General features: G+C 42.1%; 1 protein-coding gene across 7 annotated transcripts in view; it reads left to right on the plus strand.

Moving 5' to 3' along the window:
* HDAC4 (histone deacetylase 4) overlaps positions 1 to 19649 on the plus strand; it is a 288250-nt gene that overhangs the window by 251937 nt on the left and 16664 nt on the right. For all 7 annotated transcript variants that reach the window (XM_062002060.1, XM_062002065.1, XM_062002062.1 and 4 more), the window contains 6 exons: positions 4873 to 4980; positions 5537 to 5592; positions 6591 to 6678; positions 7969 to 8088; positions 9717 to 9814; positions 18592 to 18710. In XM_062002060.1, coding sequence (XP_061858044.1) covers positions 4873 to 4980; positions 5537 to 5592; positions 6591 to 6678; positions 7969 to 8088; positions 9717 to 9814; positions 18592 to 18710 — 589 coding nt within the window. The remainder of the gene's footprint in view (positions 1 to 4872; positions 4981 to 5536; positions 5593 to 6590; positions 6679 to 7968; positions 8089 to 9716; positions 9815 to 18591; positions 18711 to 19649) is intronic.

Here is a 19649-nt window from a genome sequence, read left to right on the forward strand (position 1 = left end):
GCAGAACCTCCCTCGACCTGCTGGCCACACTCTTTGTGATGCATCCCAGGATGCCATTGGCCTTCTTGGCCACAGGGGCACGTTGCTGGCTCATATTTAGCTTATTAGCAATCTGTACTCCCAGGTCTCTCTGCAGAGCTGCTCTTCAGCAGGTCATCCCCAGCTTGTGCTGGTGCAGGGGGCTTTTCCTCCCCAGATGCAGGACTCTGCCCTTGCCGTTGTTGAACCTCATTAGTGAACATTTAAACAAGACAATTCTCTTCCATAGGAAATGCCATGTAGATTAGAAGTATAGACTGATCCTAAAGGTGATGTAGAGCAATTTATGGGGGAAAAACTCGTGAAGAGCTGTTAAATACCAGGATGAATTCTGGAGCTTGGGCAACCACGAGTTCTTCTTACCAACAAGCAAGATGAAGGAATTTAAAGAGAGTGAAGGAGCGGGAAAAAGTTAAGAGCAACTAACTTCATTGCATAATACCTTTCAGCCTTTCTCTCTAAAAACTAAGGGTATCAAACTCAATGAGAAAAAGGGTTATTTGTTTTCCAGTGCTTGGAAACTCTTGTTTCTTTTTTCTTCCCTCATTGGTTTGTTTTATGAGAGGAAACCTTTGTGTTGCTGTAGCTGATGCTAGCAATCCTCCTCCCATCTGCAAACGTCTGATCGTAATAGGAAAGGAAGAAAGCACAGCAGCACTTAAATCAACAGATGTGAGCTTTGATTTAAACAGGAATAACTTACTGCTGATGATCAGCATGTGCAAGTGCAGTATGTGGTATGTCTACTTAGAATGTTGCCTTCAGTTCTCTGCAGCACACAGTCTTTTTTTAATGTATGGCTTAAAGCACCAGAATGTTACATAGTCCAAGATAATTAGAAGAAGATTTTGGAGAGTGGAGTTAAAGCTTTGAAAATCTGCAAAATAGTTCCAGCATACTTACTTCCAAATTCTCCTGAACGCTGAAAGACTTGATCTTATGATAGCTAATAACCTTGTTTTCTTTTGTGCATAACATTGTCTTTTTCTGTGCACATTCTAAAAATATCTAAAGATCCAGGGCTTAAATAAAAAATGTTCTTAAATGGTTTTGATCTCTTCCAGAATATGTTATTCTATTTTTGGTTGTAAGGTCTTGATTTGAGTGTGTATAATCTTTACTTGCCCAAGGAAAGTACATTATAATGGAGCAGAGAAAACAAAAAGGACTTCTGTGGAATGTAAATGAGAAGAGAGTAATTAGGAAGTCAGACAAACTAAATGAGAGTGCGATTATTTAATCGATGTTTTAGAGCAGTAAGAGACATGGTGAGGTAAAGACAACTCACTGGCAACACAGGTGGTGTGCACTGTAGTTGCCTGAGTGTGGTGGTGAGGGAAGAGCAGAACTTCACTTTGCAGAGTCTGGAGCTGTGATACAACCTGTCTCTCTCCTTGTCACTGTGTTTAGTTTCTCAACTGCATAGGTCTTCAGCTAAAGAAAAGATCAATGAAACCTTTTATAAGATGCTCATTTCATTTTGAATTAGCTGCACATCAGTGTGTGGTGGAGTATACAGTGTGAGTAGGAACCTCATCCTGTATATTAATAAAGACTTCAAGTTTATAAGGAAGGAAAATCTTTTGGGTTTTAGCCTGAAGCATCTTACACGTTCCTCTTAGAAGAGAGCCTGCATTAAACTGTTGACCCTTCCTTTTCTTCATTCTCTCATCATTTTCTCATGGTACTGTGGAGCTTGAGAGCCTCCCAGGCACTGAATTCCTTCTCCTTACCTCTGTGACTACACCTAGCAACTTCTTTATTAGAATGAACAAGGCATTCATAATCTCAAGAAGATGATTATGCTGGCCAGGACAACCACTCCTCATCCAATGGCAGCAGATGTGGAAGACTCAGTATCTCTGACACAGTTGTATCCTCCAGCTCAGGAGAAAAAAGAGAAATATATACTGTTAAGTCAACAAAAGGCAAGAAATATGCTTCCTCTCTTCATAAAGTCCTTCCAGATGGTAAGGCTTGATGTACTGTCCCAGCAACAACTCCTGTGATGGCAGCTACATCAAAGAACTCATAGGCAGGGAAAGCCAAATAGCATCTCTCTTATAATGAACTTCAGAATTCAGGAACAATGGAGGGGTCAACAGCAGCCTGTGCACTGAACAGCAGCAGCTCCATAGCTGGAAAGCAGTCCAGCTCAGGGCCACATTAATAACGTTTTCCACAATGGCAGAGTCTATACCCCCCTGCTGGAGAGCACTGATGGCTTCAGTGCAACTGTTCAAACAGTCACACAGATGATGAAATGCTGTCTTGGAGTAGGGCCCAGTGGCCTCCAGACATCCATTTCAGGGAAAATGGCTGAGTGTGAAATCCTTATCTTGGAGATGTTTGCATGTGGGATGGGGTAGTGGAGAGTGTGCAAGTGGCAGCTGGCATCTCCAGATCCAGTCCTTAAAATTGGCTTCTGAATCACAGGTGGCATATTTTAAGTACTTGATTTCTTTCTGTAGAACTAGTAAGTCTTTAAAACCATTCTGTCTTGCCCTACTCATTCTTCTTGAAATGCTGCCAACATAAGCCCCATTTCTGCAGCATCAAAGGGCCTGAAGATGGCAGTGCTTGGCTCAGTCACTGGGGACTTGTGTGCCGTCATGAACATGTCTATGGAGTTACAAGGGTGTGTTGGTCCCTTAGGTAGAGCCAGAAGACACGTGAATTTTGTAGGTTTGTATTTCCCTTCCTCTGATGCCTTATGGTGAGTAAAGATGGCCCTCTGTTGTTCTGCATCTGTGGAAGGGGCCTGATGTTTCCCACGGCTGAGCAGAGAGGGAAGCTTTTAGCTACTGCTGTCCTGCTGCATTTCTTTCAAGACCAAGAAAGATGGTATGAGCATGTTAGATATGCTCAAAGATAAGTTAGATATGTTCAACGCAGGCTGCATGGTGCAGCTGTAGCTCAGTTGAGCAGAGAGACTGAGGTCATGAAGATGGTCAGCTCTTAGCAAAAGGCAAGATTTTTCTGTTGTTTAAACTATGAGTGTTTCCCAGTCATATATACTGGAGAGAGAGGATCTGAGGATGAAGACTGCTGTATCCCCCAAGGGAATGTAGCAGTGTCATACTGATTGCAAAGCAGGTTGACCATCCTGTAACACTTTTACAGGCTGTTGATGAAGAGCCCAAAGATAGACCTTTGCAGAGCACTAACGTGCTAATCTGTGGGGAGGAGAAGCAGCTTGGTCTTCTACCCACCTTACTAGGGGCCTTTTAGGGGCATGTGGTGAGGTCAGTACCGTCTCCTGCACATGTGTGGTACTGATCCAGGATGCCTGGAGGTGTTGTGCATAACTCAGACTTCATCATAGTTCTGTTTTCATGTTACTGCCCAATTTATGAGAGTCCAAGGGAGCCCTCATACCACAAATAGTCCCTGTGGGGCTTTTCCACTGATGCAGTGGCTCTCCCCAGAATCTGAGACAGTGTACATATTGGCAGTATTAGCACACTGAGATGGTTTTCTGGCATTTTCCAAATGCTTTCTTGGTTTGCTATGACTTCAAAAACATCCTCAGGGCAGATGCTGCCAGAAGCTGTTCCTGACAACAGGCCTGGAAAGATTTCCACTGGCTTTAGCACAGCCACGAAGGGATCAGTCTCTTCTGTGGTGACTTCCATCTCCCCGCAGCTCAGTGAATGCCAGAAAAAACAAACAGACTCTTTTCTTCTCCTTTGCCATTGTTTCCATAAATAAGCACAATACAGAGTAAAATGTGAAAAATAACTGACGATCATGCACATGGAGAAATGTTAATTTATCCTGTGACGTTCCCAGGCAGTCAAGCTGTCCTGACATGGGACAGTCCCAGCAGTCTGGCTTTTGCAAAGGCTGTGACTGGCAAGAAACAAACAGTCTTGGCTTTCATCACTCCGTGCAAGGCAGCCGGGGGTGCAGCAGAGGAAATCCAGAGCTTCAGACTGGAAACAGCCCCCTGGGCACTGTCCTTCTGCCTCTGCTCTCTGCAGAGTTGTGGCTGAATGGCAGTAAAAAAGTAGAACAGGTGTTTCATCGTATGTCTGCAAGCTGAGCTTTGTCTTGATACAGTTGTTGGGGTGAGCTTCTCACTTTTTGTTTAAATCGGGGTATGAACTCCTAGAATAACATGAGTCATCTGCAGAATACCTTGCCTTGGCTTTGGCCTAATTACACTTTTTCAAGAAGAAAATATAGAGGATGGTGGTCCTGTCAAATATTTAACACTGAAGTCAATGTCTATAGTCAGCAGCTGGATGTCAAAGGCCTTTCATTAGCTCTGATGAGACAGGGTTGATCTTAGAGCTCCCCAGGGAAGCTGCCGTCAATGTAATCTTACCCTGCCAGTCCTGGACAGGCATCTTTCAAACATCCATTATTAAACATCTTTATTGTTTAAACATTCTTTATTGTGTTGGGGTTTTTTTTAGTGTTATAGAATCATTAAATGATTTTGAAAATCTTTTTATTTCACCTGGGATCCGTTCCCGCCAGCCATTAAAAATAAATACTGATACCATGGTACCGGTAGGAACTCCTGCAAATCTACAGTGCTTGAGGTACTGAATTTGCTCCTGTTACAGAACTATCCCTTTAGCATTGCAGAGCTGTTGCAAATAGTCATCTCTTGAAGATGGGTTCACTGGATACTTGGTAGTGATGATGTTAGAGGCATCAGTGGGGTCACGGCTCTGGTACTGGCAAGAGCAATTCTGCAATTTAATACATTGAAATTGAATGTGTTTCACTTTCATGCATTTAAGTTATCTATAAAATGTGGATCTTTGTTTCCTGGCTGTCCTTGTTGTTGCTAAACATGGTTCCTCTGTGTGTCTTGGTTAGGTTGACAGTGACACAATTTGGAATGAAGTTCACTCCTCTGGTGCTGCTCGCTTGGCTGTGGGCTGTGTCATTGAGCTCGTTTTCAAAGTAGCCACAGGAGAACTGAAGGTTGGTGTGAAAATAACACTCAGCTTTGATATAGGCTACATACATACATCTGCTCAGTGCTTTGTTATGCAGGAGGTCCAGTTAGCTTCATTTTAATGGCACCATCTGGCTTTAGTCATAAAAATCTTTGAGGATATCAGCAAGTGAACAACAGACTCCTGGTGAATGTTCTTATGCACTGACTAAAAGGAGGAAAGAAACCAGAGCAACAAATGAAATCATTGTTCCAGTGTTATCTGAGGGTCTTGCTGTTGCCTTCAGCTAGGCCATCTCGTTTGCTGTTTCAGTGACTTCATGCAGAATATACTTTTTTCCCTTGAATGGAAGTAAATGCTGTACCAATCAGTTTCCATAAAATTCATGTGGATTTTTTCCCCCTTCCAAAATGAGGGAGAGCATCATCTACTGTGGTCTTCTGAGAAAACCATTGAGAACAACTACATAGTTCCAAAGCAGAGTTTACACTTCTGGCTACAACTTCTGCATCCATCTTTGTGCAATAAACCTGCCTTTCTGTTTCACTTCTTCATTTCATTCACTTTTTTTTCCTGTGTAGAATGGATTTGCTGTTGTTCGGCCTCCAGGTCACCATGCAGAAGAGAGCACACCCATGTAAGTATGCACATGTGTTTTATCAGCTTCCTTCACTGTGTATCTTTTGTGTGATTTGAAGCTGGCAAAAGGGAGTTTGCTAGGTTATTACTGCAAAATTTCTTGCATATTGATATACAAGACTATTACATTTGTAGCTCCCAGTAATTATCTGGAAAAGATCCCGCTTAGTGGTTTTGGATGGGTATTCTTTAGCAAGAATCGGCATTGCAGTCATGCTTTAAAAAAGCACTGATGCTTTTCTTTGCTTTACTCTTGTGAATTGATTTAAATTAATTGTTGATGGCTTCCACGATTTGAGGAAAGCAGGAATAGGTAACTAATAGTAATAACAGCAAATATAACTGTGTCTATTGGTCACTGCACTGAATTAGAAGACTGTCAGAGCAGGAAGGGTTCACAAAGCCAAAGCTGAAGTCGGACGTCTCACATGTGTTTAATATAGCAGGGATTTTGCCATCAGACTGTTTTCAAATCAGAGTCTCATGCATGAATCATATTGGCTTTTTGTATCTGGCTTAACGTGTGCTGAAGTTTCATGTCTTAGTTGCTTCAGCACTCTGGTAGGAGATGTGTGTTTGCTGGTGAGTTCCCCTCAAGCCAGCGTTTTGAGGCCTCTCTGAACATGCCCCTCCCTCACAGCTGATGGCCCATAGTGCTCAGCCCAGGCTCCTTTCCCTTCCTTTCCCCTCGCCCTGTCCTCTTCTCATCTGCTGCCTTCCCATACACATGGTGCTGGAGGTCTCTGATTGCAGCAGGTTTGGGCAAGTGTCAAACATTGGCCATTTCCAAAGGGACTGTAAGACACCTATTGATGTGTGTCTACTTTGTGTCTCTAATTTAACACACATGCATCTTCCAGGGAGGAAAGAAGAGCAAAACCAGAAGAAGTTTCTTCCTACTGTGTCATATTTAGATGATAGATGCATTGGGACTGAGGAAACCTGTAATTAACACCTCTCCTTTTCCTCTTCTCTAACCCCTCTTATCACCTCCAGGGGTTTCTGCTACTTTAACTCCGTGGCAATCGCAGCCAAGCTGCTCCAGCAACGACTGAATGTTAGCAAAATCCTTATAGTGGACTGGGTGAGTAAATATCAGTTCTTACCATTTGGGAGAACAGGTGGAAATTTTTCTGGGTTTTCTTTCTTGCAAAGGCAACGCTGGCTTTGTAAGTCAGTGAAAAAAAATACTACCTGTGGTCTACAGGCAAAAAATTGTGATTTAAAATTTGGGGGTTTGTTCATTAAAGTGTTTTAATAAAAGCAAAATTTCTTAAAGGGTCCATAGTTTTCGGAATGAAATTGTATTTAATATGCAGTTGCTTTTTAAAACATGCCCATACTACAGTCTCAAGGATGAGTAACCTCAAACTGTGCTGGATTTTGTTAATTTTCTTCCTGAGGTTTTGACATTAACTGTTATGATCCATCCCAGCTTTCTTTTCAAGATGTGTGGACCTATTATTGAGAGGGACAGTCTGTCTGGCAGGGCTTGACCATTGGTCTGGATGCTCTCAATGTCCTGCCTGTGGGCCAGCATATGGGCAGGCAGTCAAAAACAATCTCTAAATTGGAACAAGGCAGAGAAATACTCTGCAGACAGCACAGCAGAGATGAGAAAGAGCTTGTTTGGGATTTTGCTGTGGCAATTTGTAGATTTTCAAATATGACTGATGGATTTTTTTTCTAATGTATTTTTAAATGTATTTATGTGACTGTGAAGGCTGTGAATTGCTGGTATTGGCCAAGAGTTTTGATAATATTACCAGAAATCTCCCATGGGCAGGACCCACAAGTTAAAATGGATATTTATGTCTTTTTTTACCTACTGGATGGCAGTCCTTTTCTTCACCTCCCACCGTTTTTCATATCAGGAACGGGCATTTAGAATATGCAACCTGTCACTGGTTGTGTTTCTGCACCAAGCAGCAGTGTAATAGGGGATCTGGGTTAGGAGTCCATGTTGTTTAAGCTTGTTGGATCCTACACAACCTTGCTGAGCACTTGTATCAGTGGTCACCCCACAGACCAATTAAAGATGAAAATTTAGGGTAAATAATATAGTCTCTCAATCCTCAAAAACTGAATATGAATCCATTTCTCTCCATCCCAAGTAAATTTGTTCTGTCCTCAGTTTTGTTCTGTGTTTGAGGTTGTGTTTATCCCCATGTACCCTATGTGTTTAATGTGAAGCTGGCCGTGCAAATCCAGGTTACTCACATTTGCAATAAACTGCCTCATCTAGATCAGAGAAGCACAGAAAACAAAACACAACAGCAAAGAAAACCCCTCCAAATCCCAAGCTGATGGCTTTAATCTGCGTTTTTACTAAGGTACTAACTCCCCTCATATAATGCAATCTCTATCCCTGAAGGATGTCCACCATGGGAATGGTACTCAGCAAGCTTTCTACAATGACCCTAATGTTCTTTACATTTCACTACATCGCTACGATGATGGGAACTTCTTTCCAGGCAGTGGTGCTCCTGACGAGGTAAGACCATGGATGGGCATAGCATCTGTCTGCATCTGAGCTGTCTGCACCAGTGCCGCACAAAATCTCAGGGAGCCTCTGCCAGGCCAGGCCTGGGGAGAAGCTCCTGCCACCACTTCCACACTCGTGCTTCTTAGTGCCCATTCAGGAAACTACATTCAGGTTTTTGCATTTGGTGACTTTTTAATGAGGCCAAGTGCTGGGTCCTGCACTTGGGCCACACAAACCCCAGGCAACAAGCTATCTGGAGAAAAAGGACTTGGAGAGGTTGGTCAACAGCAGCTGAACATGAGCCAGCAAGTATGTCCAGGTGGCTAAGAAGGCCAGTGACATCTTGGCTTATATCAGCAGTAGTGTGACCAGCAGGACCAGGGCAGTGACCATCCCACCGTACTGGGCACTGGTGAGGCCATACCTTGAGTTCTGTGTTCAGTGTTGCCCCTCACTCCAAGAGGAACACTGAGGACATAAAGTGCATCCAGAGACAGGCACTGGAGCTGGGGAAGGGTCTGGAGCAATAGTCTGATAGGGACTGACTCGGGGATCAGAGGGTGTTCAGTCTGAATAAGAGGAGACTGAGGAGAGACATGATCACTATTTGCAGCTACCTGACAGGAGAGAGGTTGGGGTTGGTCTCTGCTCTCTGGGTGGATGAACCTCTCTCTAGCAGTATTTGCACCAGTACAAGGAAAAATGTGCACTAAAAGACCTGCAGTTTTATCTAGCCTGAATTATCTGGCCATATATTGTAAAAACACATGAATTTTGGAATTTTTTTTTCTTTTATTATCTGGAGATCTAAAAAGTCCCACAAAACCCCAGACTGTGTGTGCAGGAGCTGGGAGCGCTGTGCAGAGCTGCCGATGGCTGATGGTACCAGCTCCTGCCTGCCTCCCTTGCTGTCCCCAGGGACCTGCAGTCCGCATTCACGGCCACCGCACTCGAACAGCTGTGGGGCCCTCACTTGAAGGGACTGATCACATGCTTTAGGGTTTCAGTATGAATGGGGAAAACGTGGCCCTGCTTCTTGGCAAACAAATTATTAGAAGCTAGCTCTTGGTTTATTTTTTACTTTTTCCCTTCACAGGTATTTGCAATGCAGATGGGATGGTTGCAGTACTTGCAGAGATGGGGATGTACTTATATTTACCACCCACATGTCACTCAAGCAGCAAAAAATCTCTTCTCTAGGAATCATATTTTTCCCCAGCAGAGGGGGAGCTCGCTCTGATTAAAACTGTGGGTTTTTTTCCCCTCAGTTGCAACTGTAAAGAAATATAAAACATGCATCTGAATAAAGCTGAAAACAAAATAAGGAAAGCTATTGCATGTAACACACTCCTGCAAAAGAGGAAGAGGATCCAGTTGATGACAAGGTGTTTTTTTGGGTGAGCAGGAGTCAAATACTGCTGATCCACAGCTCTCTAAAGATCAGAGCATAGAGGAACTGTGTTTTCGCTCTTGTTTTGGGTACCAGGTCACATAAGAGGGAAAAATTAACATCACTATCTTCAGGCTATTGAATCAAATCTCTTATTCATCTGGAAGAACATTAAGACAGCAGAGATGTGTTGCCAGAGTTCGCTGTTTCCAAATACAAAAATAAAAGTACCATCTCGTTTTTACAGGTTGGCACAGGAGCAGGAGTTGGTTTCAATGTTAACATGGCCTTTACTGGTGGCCTTGATCCGCCAATGGGAGACACAGAGTACTTAACTGCTTTCAGGTAATATTGGAGTTTTCTTCTTAAAATGTATTTTTCACCTAAACTGGCTTTTTTTTGCCTTTTGCAGTCATCTTGCATTTCTTGCTTGCTGAGTTTAGAAGTACAAGATTTACTTCTAGTTGCAGTTACTTTCTGAATATGATTAAAAAATGAATCTGAATTAAGTAAACAGGATATTTCTGGCCATAAGAAGAGTGCCTGTGATGTAAGGGGATTGATACCCCTGCTGCTCAGCACCGAGTCGTGTGTGAATGTAAAATGTCAACTCATATGAATAACCTCTTCTGATTTTGGCTATAAATCTTTTTACCTCTTTGGTATATTTGTGTAAACCCACCTGGATGGGGAGGGGTACCCAGAAATCTTTTTAACAAGTCATGGTGAGTCAAAATGTGAGTGCAACTGCCCCAGGGCTTGAGACATCATTACTCAGGGTGAGTTGGCCATGCAGCCGCTTCCCTGCTAGAGCTCTCTGCTCATGGCTTACCCCACATCTCACGGGTACTTAGCGAAGGAATGTGGCCATCCTTTCGTAAGCTTTAGATTTTATTATTATTCACCCAAGATATCAAATATGCCTGTTCCAACCAACTGGAAATTGAAACAACAGAACTATTTGGTTTATGCTTTTCTTAGTGTGTTCTGGTTTCTCCTCAGAAGCAGCATATTCTGTGTTATGAATAAAAATCCACCAATCTATTAAATTAAGTGTTACTCATCACTCTCTGTCAGAGTGTGAATGAAGGTAAGCAAAGCTGTGGAGTTGAACTAACACGTTGCTGGGATATCCCCCTTCATTAGTGGTAATAGCAAAGCCGGACATAAACCACTGTGCTGGGCTGTACAAACATATTCAAGCATGCTCTAAAAATCTGACAGCATTTGAGCCAACAAATGGAGAATCCCAGAATCCCAGAATGGTGGAGATTGTAAGGGACCGTCTGGTCTAACCCCTTGCTAGAGCAGGTTCATCTCAATTAGGGTACACATGAACACGTCTAGGTGGATTTGGAGATGTTCAGAGAAGTAGACTCCACATCCTCCCTGTGCCAGGGCTCCCTCACCTGAACAGCAAAGAAGTTTTTCCTCATGCTTCAGTGGAACTTCTTGTGTTCCAGCTTGTGCCCATTACCCCTGTCCTCTCACTGGTCACCAGAGAAAAAAAACTGGCCTCATCTTCTTGACACTCACCTTTTAGGTATTTATCACATTATTAAGGTCCTCCCTCAGTCTTCTCTTCTCCAGGCTAAACAGCCCCAAGTCTTGCAGCCTTTCCGTGTAGAGAAGGGGATGAAATCAGCTGCTGACCGTAAGGAATCATCTGATCTGATCCTTACTTTCCTCCCCATGTCAGCCTCCTCAGAAGAGATGTGTGAAGGAAAACACATATTAGCTGATCTATGGTCACATACACTGAGGTTCCAGTCTCTCTGAGTAGTGTCCCTATGGGAGCACTGCAAATGAGTGAACATCGTCTTGCTACTCTGAGCAACTAATGGCCAAGATACCCCAACAATGAGATTGTACATCAGTGGTGTTGTGAGGACTTGCTGCAAGCCTGGGGTGATGCATGTGCCCCCCAGAACTGTGCAGAATGGGAAAGGAAAGATATCAAAATTAACTATGGAAGCAGCAGAATAAAAAGGTGAAGTGAAGGCAGATGTCTGGGAAGAGGAGAACTTCTAAGTTATGCAGCAGTGAGTAGAGACCAGGTTGAGGCTACACCTATCTTTCTGATACTCTTTCTAGGAGAACCAACCTAATTCTCAGACCTGCCGTATATGTAGCCTTTTTCTTAGAGACTCTCCTGTTCCACCCATAGCCTCTCCCGTGCTGTGGGTCCATCCTCTCTTAACTGACATATATTTTAACAATTATGAGTTGAAGTAGTTTTCTGTCCTCAACCCAGATTTCATGCACTTCTGGCAACCACTCGACATAAATTCAGGGACACACACTTGCCAAAACATGGGACGCAAATTTTTGGCGACAGGCAGATGGAATATCCCCTTCCTGGAAAAGCATGAAGTCTGGGAGCATTACTTTCAGTTCTTTAGTGTGCGGGTATTTGTATTCTGTTGTGTCGAGCAAAAAGAGCTTTTACTCTTCAGCTTGCTGTTAAAATGCCTTCAAAGAGTGTGTGTACAGTTTAAAATAACATCTAGTCAAATAACTGTCATTTGTCTCAATGTTTTATTCCTGTTACAGGAAAGCAGCACTTTTCTCCAAAGTGGAAGTCTGTTTATCCCAGCAGTCAACAAGACTGATCTCTTCATTGTAAAGAGAAACTCATAGCTTGTGAGGGAGTGACGTACTTGCTATTAAATATTATTTAAGTTTCAAGGCTGCTGGAAAAGTGCTCAGTCCACACTTAAGACCTTTACCAGCCACTTCTTAATAGGCACTTGTGTCTTTTTGCCTGGAGACTGCAGCTATCTGGGGAACATATTTTGGATCATGTCATGATGCATATTTTGCTGAGATTTGGGGAAGCTGAGGGACATCGTGACTCGTCCTCCTAGATAGCACTTCTCATAGTCTGCCCCATGTGCACACCTTCAGTCAATAAGTTAAATTGAAAGCTCTTTTTTTAATCTTATGCCAAGTTTGGTCATGATAGTACATTATAAAGTGACCTTTTTAAATCTTAACCAGCTTCTTTGAAAACCTCTTTTTTTCTGCCTCTGAATCTTTCTATTGATTTTAATGTAAAATAACGCTTTGAAGTTTGCAATTTATAGTCCCCTGAGAGTTAGAAAGTGAAGGGAATGGGTCATATATCCTCTTTTTTTTCCTTCTTCTTCTTTTCTTGCTTTAGCCCCTTGAGACAATGCATGCCTTCAAGGCAGCACCTTGTTATTCCACCCCATCGAATGCCACGTTGCATTTGCTGGGGATCAAACCTAAGATGAAGAAAAGATAAGAAAATTGGCCATAATGAACTCCAGAAGCAGCAGGCATTTTCACCATGAACTTGGAAACTCACAGTGGAGAACTGAGCTTTAATTCAAACCAGTCCAAATGCCAAACTGTGAGGCTTTGAAGTCTGTAGAGGAATCAGTGGAAATCCTTTGAGCTAGACAAAGATACTGATATACTTTTTCTTCTTCTTTTTTTAAGCTTTAACTCTTTGCATGCTTGTCTACTTAAAGAGCAGAAAGCCCTCTTTCTACGTAAAATGGGTGGAAGAAAATAAGCAGCATGCTTTTTTGGTTCTGTTTCAGGATGAGCTAGATGATTTGATAAAAGCCTGTGCTGTAATGAAATAGTAACTGAGGTAATTGTCTTCGTAAGCTAGTCTTTTCATGAGTGAATACATAAATCCCAATGAAACTATCATCCCCACACTGAAAACCTGTTTCGTGTTGGTTTACGCTTTCCGAAGAAGGGATGCTAAATTGCATCAATGCTTTTTCTATTGAGAATTTCTGCTATGAACTATGAATTTCAGATCTCAGTGCAGCATCGAGTTTGCCAGGATAGCCTGACCACTTCATGTTTGTTAATACTTCTGAACCATTTCAAAAGTGAGAACAAGAGTTAAAAATGCAAAGTGGAGAGCAGCCTTGCCACGCACTTTGTCACTTACTGTCTTCGTAACCAAGGGCTGAAATCACTGGTTGCACTGTCCTGAGGTTGGGGTGTTATCATGGTTGTTGAAATTTTTGAAGGGGGGGGACAGGGTGGTGCTAACCCAGTCACTAGTAAGATGTGCAGAAGGGATTTGGGGAGTTTACTGCGAGCTTGGCACTCTTCCACCCCATTGGAGCAGCTCAGTCTGCCCAAGACAGCATGACATTATAATTTAGCTGACCGTTTGCTGGGCAAAGGTCCCATATCTGAACTCACCACCAAAATATGTGGGCAATACAGATTTCACATACAAGGCATAAATGTATTAAACTCTAACATGAAAAATGCAGGACACATACAATTTTAAAAGTCCATAACTCATCAAAATGTTATTGGTACTCATAGCTGTTATTCCGTAGTTATAGAAACAAACAGTTGTAAAATTCAGGGGTGGTTGTGGTTTGGTGTTTTTTTACCAGGGTCTGTTGTTCCTTACCTTGTTATATGAGAAGAAATCATGTTTGCTTCTATAAATCCTTGTGATGATTTCAAAAGTGAAGTATGCAAACCCGGCTAAGAGTCCTGCCGAAAAAATGTGAAGACTGCAGCTAGTTCCTTATTGCATGAAAACAGCAATTACTCAGTGAATTGAATTGTATTATGCACAGGAGTTTTCCTCTGAATGTACTGTACTGATGATTCTAGCAGTAATGTTGTGTTACACATTTTTTTCCCCACCCTGAGGTCTCCTCCACAAGTACAATTCCATATACAGCTCAGTTCATGTTGGTTTTATTTAGAACACCTAAACCAGAACCAAAAGCCAGGACTGTATTTGAAAAGTCCGTCTTCCTGCCTTTCTCAGAAAGTGTTAAACAAGTTCAGGAGCCAGTTTGGGGGGGGAGGGGGGTTGTTTTTTCGTTTGATCCATAAACCGTTTCAGGAGTGAGTAAGGCGACGGGGGGAAGCTGATGTTTTACCTGGACTGAACCTTTCTGTATTTTAGATTTAATGCTCTCCCGATGCTGATTTTGTCCCCAAGCTCCTAATGGAGGTGGCTGCTGAGAAACAAAGACCAGAGTCTTCAGGAGGCTGATTAGCCTTAGGAGCAGCACATAACCTTTATATATATATGTGTGTGTGTGTGTGTGTGTGTGTGTGTGTGTTTGTGTGTATATATATATATATATATATATATATATATACAGGCAACAGTGGGAAAAAGAGTCTGAGAAAAGTGCCCAGCCTTTTAAGTTTCACTGAGTTGCTCGATGCAGTCAAGCACTTTTTAAAAACATCTTCTGTATGATTATTTAATCTGTCATTTATTAGGGGTTTAATTGGTGAGTTGGCTAGGAACAGACTAAAAATTATTTGGATGTAAAATTGTATTTTTTTTCCTATCCCTCAAATGATTGCAGGACGTGATCAGTAGGTTTTACTGTTTGCAGCTGTCAGTACTGACTAATGCATAGCTGTTCAGTTTAGCTGTAATGGGAATGAAAGATTTTAAGCAAGCAAAACAACCTTCTAAAATTTAGGTGATTTAAAGGTAACCCTTGTATTTTAAAAAATTCTACATTGCTTGAATGAGTTTTCGGTGTTATGAACCCTTTCACTCCTCAGAGTGAAAAACTCTGCAGCCACCTTAGCCACTACTTGAAAGACCCAGTTCAAGACTGCTTACTTTCTTGATAGTAATTTAAATTTCTGACTTTTTCATCACCAGTGCAAAGCCATAGGTTTGCAGTTTAATTGTTGCTTTCTCTTGGGTACATAGCTTTACTGTGATGGATCTGAGCGAAGGGGCTGTTTTCAACTGTGCACAGGAAAAGCTACAACCCAAAAGACTGGGTTAGATGTGCCTGAAACGCTGTCTGCAGATGAAATCTCAGAAATACATCATTTGAAAGTGGTTTGTTTGCTTGCATCTTAAATTTTCACATGTGAATGTAATGTTAAAAAGGAAAAAAAGAGGGAGGGAGTGCTGAGAGGCAGGAGGGCTTTGACACTCCTGGGTCGAGCTTTGTGGCCAAAGATATAGCCAATTACGTACTTGACAAGCATCAGATAGAGCTGAGACAAGCAAACCCTTGAGTAGGAGTCCTGAGTGAAGGAAAGGGTTCAAGTCTGGATTTGAGAGTGCTTCTGAGTTTGGATGGGGAGCAGCTGAGGTACCTGGGAGAGTTCAGCCTGGAGAAGGGTGAGGGGAGACATGATCACTCTCTACAATTTCCTGACAGGAGTTTGTGGCAAGGTGGAAGTCAGTCTCTTCTCCCAAGTAACGTATGTCATAGGGCAAGAAACAGCCTTGGGTTGCTCCAGGGAAAGTTTAGATTGGAGATTAGAAAGAACTTTTTTACTGAGAGGATTATTAGACTCTGGCACAGGCTGCCCATGGGAGGTGGTGGAGTTCTCATCCCTGGAAAGCTGTGTAGCTGAGGTGCTGAGGGACATGGTTTAGTGATGAGCTTGGCATTGTGAGATTAGTGGTTGGGCTTGATGATCATAGAGATCTTTTCCAAGCAAAATGATTCTGTGATTCTGTAAAGGTACTTGCCCAGGTAAGCAGTAGTGCCTGTAAGGTCACGCCATCTTATGCAGAGAAAACTCAGGACATACTCCAAATAGCTTCTCCTCCCTATTGCCAAATAATGATTTATTTATTTTTAATCACCAACCACTGCTTTTATTCTCCTAAAATTTACACAGGGTTCACAGTTAAGTCTCGGTGCTGCCTGTGTGTTGGCTGTCACCACATGAGGACCCTCAGCACTTCTCGATGGCCCTCTCTTCCTCGACTACGATCATGCATGGTTGAGCTGTCCCACAGCCAAGAAATCCTCACCAGTTCAGGGTTGTGTGGGTTGCTCAATGTTGACAAACCTTGCCTGTAGCCTGGGGGTAAAGGTCTGAGCTTCCTCTGCAACCAGCTTAGGATGATCCCACACATAAGTTGAGGTACTTAGCAGCTCCCGTGGTATCATAAATTTTGGGGCAGAGAGTTCTAAGAAATCTGATTATTTTAGCAGCTTTCCTTCAGCTAGAAATTAAAGAGCTCAGCAGTACTTCAAAGCTTGGGAAAAACAAAACAAAACAGTCCTCTTCCACGTGCACTTGCTTCCAAACTGCTGCTTTAGGGAGGTGATTTTTCTACTTAAAACGTCACTAAACAAATTCTCATCAACTACAAAGTAATTTGCAAAAACTGGGCTATTTTGTCTTCCTTATGTAATCATCTCCCTGAGGACAAAATGTATACAGCAACCACATCGTTTGAGGAAACAATTACAATTCCTCTTGGATTTTGCATGAATTAAAATAAAATAAGATTGGTTTTGCATGGATTTCTGTGTCTGTGTGCAGAGACTGGCAGGCAAGAAGATTGTAGGAGGCTGTCTGTCATGTTACTGCAGCAAATAGTTGGCAAAAATTAAATCTAGAAGGTGCATTTTGTTGCCTTTTTTTTTTTAACTACATGGTATCTAAATGCCTTGCCCAGCATCACTGGCTGCAGGGACCGTGCTCAACAATAGCAATGAAACTGGTGACTCGTTTTGGCCAACACTGGAAGTATCTTGTTGCATAGTAGATGTTAATACTGCATTAAAAATAAACTCTCTGGAAGGCAAAATGCAAAGTGGCCTGAGCTCATATCAGTGTTGGGGTTAGTACAAGTTGCAGGCACCAGAAGGTGACTTGTGACTGTTTAACCTTTTTTGTTCACATTGAGAGATAATAATTTTTATTAATGTCTGGGTAGCACTTGAGCTATCTCAGCTCTAAACAGACCCTTCTGGGCCCTTTCTGTTTTTCAGAGCATCCCATATCTATACTCAATAAAAGTGAAGTTCTCATGAATGCAAAGATATTTACAGGCTTATTTTTTGGTATATGAATAACTTCAATTCATGCTTTAGAAAGTTAACCTTGCCAGTTCCTAGGATGGGGAAATGGAGAAATACTGTCATCTTCAGCACCAGCAAGGGATGGCCTTGGACAGTTTACCCTAGGGATACATTCAAGGTTCAGTGTGCATGTTTATTAAGGAAAAAAGAACATAATTTGGAAAGTACTACTTTATATAAAGGGCAACCCTCTGTGCACATCCTTGCTTTTCCATCAGTCCTTGTAGATATCAAAAAATTCAAAACTACTCTCAAGCCCATGTATGTGCATGCTTCAGCATGAACTGAAGGCACCGAAGGAGGAGTTTATCCAAGAGTGCTTGTGACAGGCTTTCTTAGTCAGAAAAGATTGTGCGTTTCTGCACCATCTTTACTAAGAAGCTCTGTTACTCTTCTTATTTTTCCTTCCTGTCATTCCAGTTCTGCCAGATTTGTGCTGGAGCTGTTAGACAAAAAAGCAACCATTTACTCTCTGCTCAACTTGCCAGTTTTGCTTCATTGGCATCTTGATGTGGGAAATGGGTTGTCTGCAGCCTCATAGAGGTTTTGAACTGAAACTGAAGCGAGAAACCAGAGGGAAAAGGCCTTTTGCTAAGGAACCACACATACAGACCTCTTGTTTCATTTAAATGCTGCCCTTAACAGGCATCAGTTTATAGATGCTGAGCAATTCCACCCATTTTCTAGCAAGTAAAATGTCAGAGGATGGGTAACTGGAGTTCAGAGAGGTGTATTTGGGTGGGATAGTTACATATTAAAGCTTTTGCCCCATGAGACATCCCCAGCTTTTCATTATAATAAAGAGAAATGCAGCAAGGAAAATAATGAATAGCTGTTGCAGATTCCTCAAAGGCTAAGGGAGATATTTCATGGAGACAAGTGCAGTGAAACAAGCTGGCCACTGGACAGGTTTCTCAGGTGGTTTTGCTGGCTGTGAGAGATACCTTCTTCTTTTCTCCTCGTTCCTTCACGCCCTGCGTATAAAGTAAGATATGATCACAAGTGTGAAACATAAGTGTATGACAGCTTATTTTCCTGGTCAAAACTTAAGGCTGATAATGAAGGAATTAATTGACCTCACTGGGAAAAATAACATACTTTCAGACTGTACTGTGTGGTGATGCAAGGTATTAAGCTAGCCAGGCTCTCACCCGTAAGAAAACAGGAGATGGGCTTTGCTACTGTGGAATAGTAGTACAAGGTTTTACATCAGGTTTGTTCAAGGTGGTTTAAATATTTCTGCATTTGTTCAAGAGCCAAAGTAACAAGTCTGCCATTGTGAAATTTTTGTTGCAGAACGGTGGTAATGCCCATTGCCAATGAATTTGCCCCAGATGTTGTGCTGGTGTCATCTGGTTTCGATGCAGTGGAAGGCCATCCCACACCTCTTGGAGGATATAATCTATCAGCAAAATGTAAGTTGTGGATTTACAAGAGCAGAAATCCAAAACTGGTGTATCTTGCTGCTGTTCTAGGGACTAAAGTACAGTATTTACTGGTTTTGGGGTCTATCATCAGGTCTTTCATTGCAGTGGCAAACTTTGAATGTTCCTGTGTTTCATCACTGCACTGCATATATCTTGGTCTGTCTGAAGCCTTCTTTTTCATGAAACATTGCAGATTTCAATTTCAAGGGCAAATAATTTGTGTCAGAAAGTTACCAGTTCCATTGTAGTCACATGTCTGTGGGAGATGGCTGCTGAATTAGTTAGGCTTGTTTCATCATGCAAAATTGGAGAAAGAGGCAATGCCAGATGTAAACAGTGTACCGTGCTCTGAATGCTTGTAGAAGTCCATTTCTTCCTCCAGGGTACCATATTAAAAATTCGAGATTCCACCTTTGAAGAAATTACATGGTCCCACAAGAATTTACTTTTTCTTTTGGATCCATGATGTTTAACTTCACACAGGAGATGCACTGAAATCCCCCCCCACTCAGTTACACTGGCACTGTCTCGTTCAAGTCAATCAAGAAGAGTTTTTCTTTCAAACAGACTTTATTATTATTTTTTAAGAGTGTGTTTCAGCCAGGAAACTTATTCTTTACAGTGAACTTCAGAACCTTGTGAGGTATCTGAACTTATAAACGTTAAAGAATAATGTGAAATAGATTTACAAGAGACAAGTTATTTAAGATATCCAGAAACACTTTGCAATGAGATGGTCTTGTTTACCTGCTTGTTGAATTTCCTGTGCTCTGCTACTCTTGCAAAAACAGTTATTGGCTCAGCCACGAATCTTATTATCTGGCTGTTAATTTGCTGATTTGCCAAGGCACTCATGGGGTCACTGCAAAACCGAAAGCAGGGAGCGTGGATGGAGGGCAGAAATGCCCTGGATTTTCTTTTGTTTGG

This window comes from Colius striatus, chromosome 9, assembly GCF_028858725.1.
Source record: "Colius striatus isolate bColStr4 chromosome 9, bColStr4.1.hap1, whole genome shotgun sequence".
In the NCBI taxonomy this organism is placed as follows: Eukaryota; Metazoa; Chordata; class Aves; order Coliiformes; family Coliidae; genus Colius; species Colius striatus.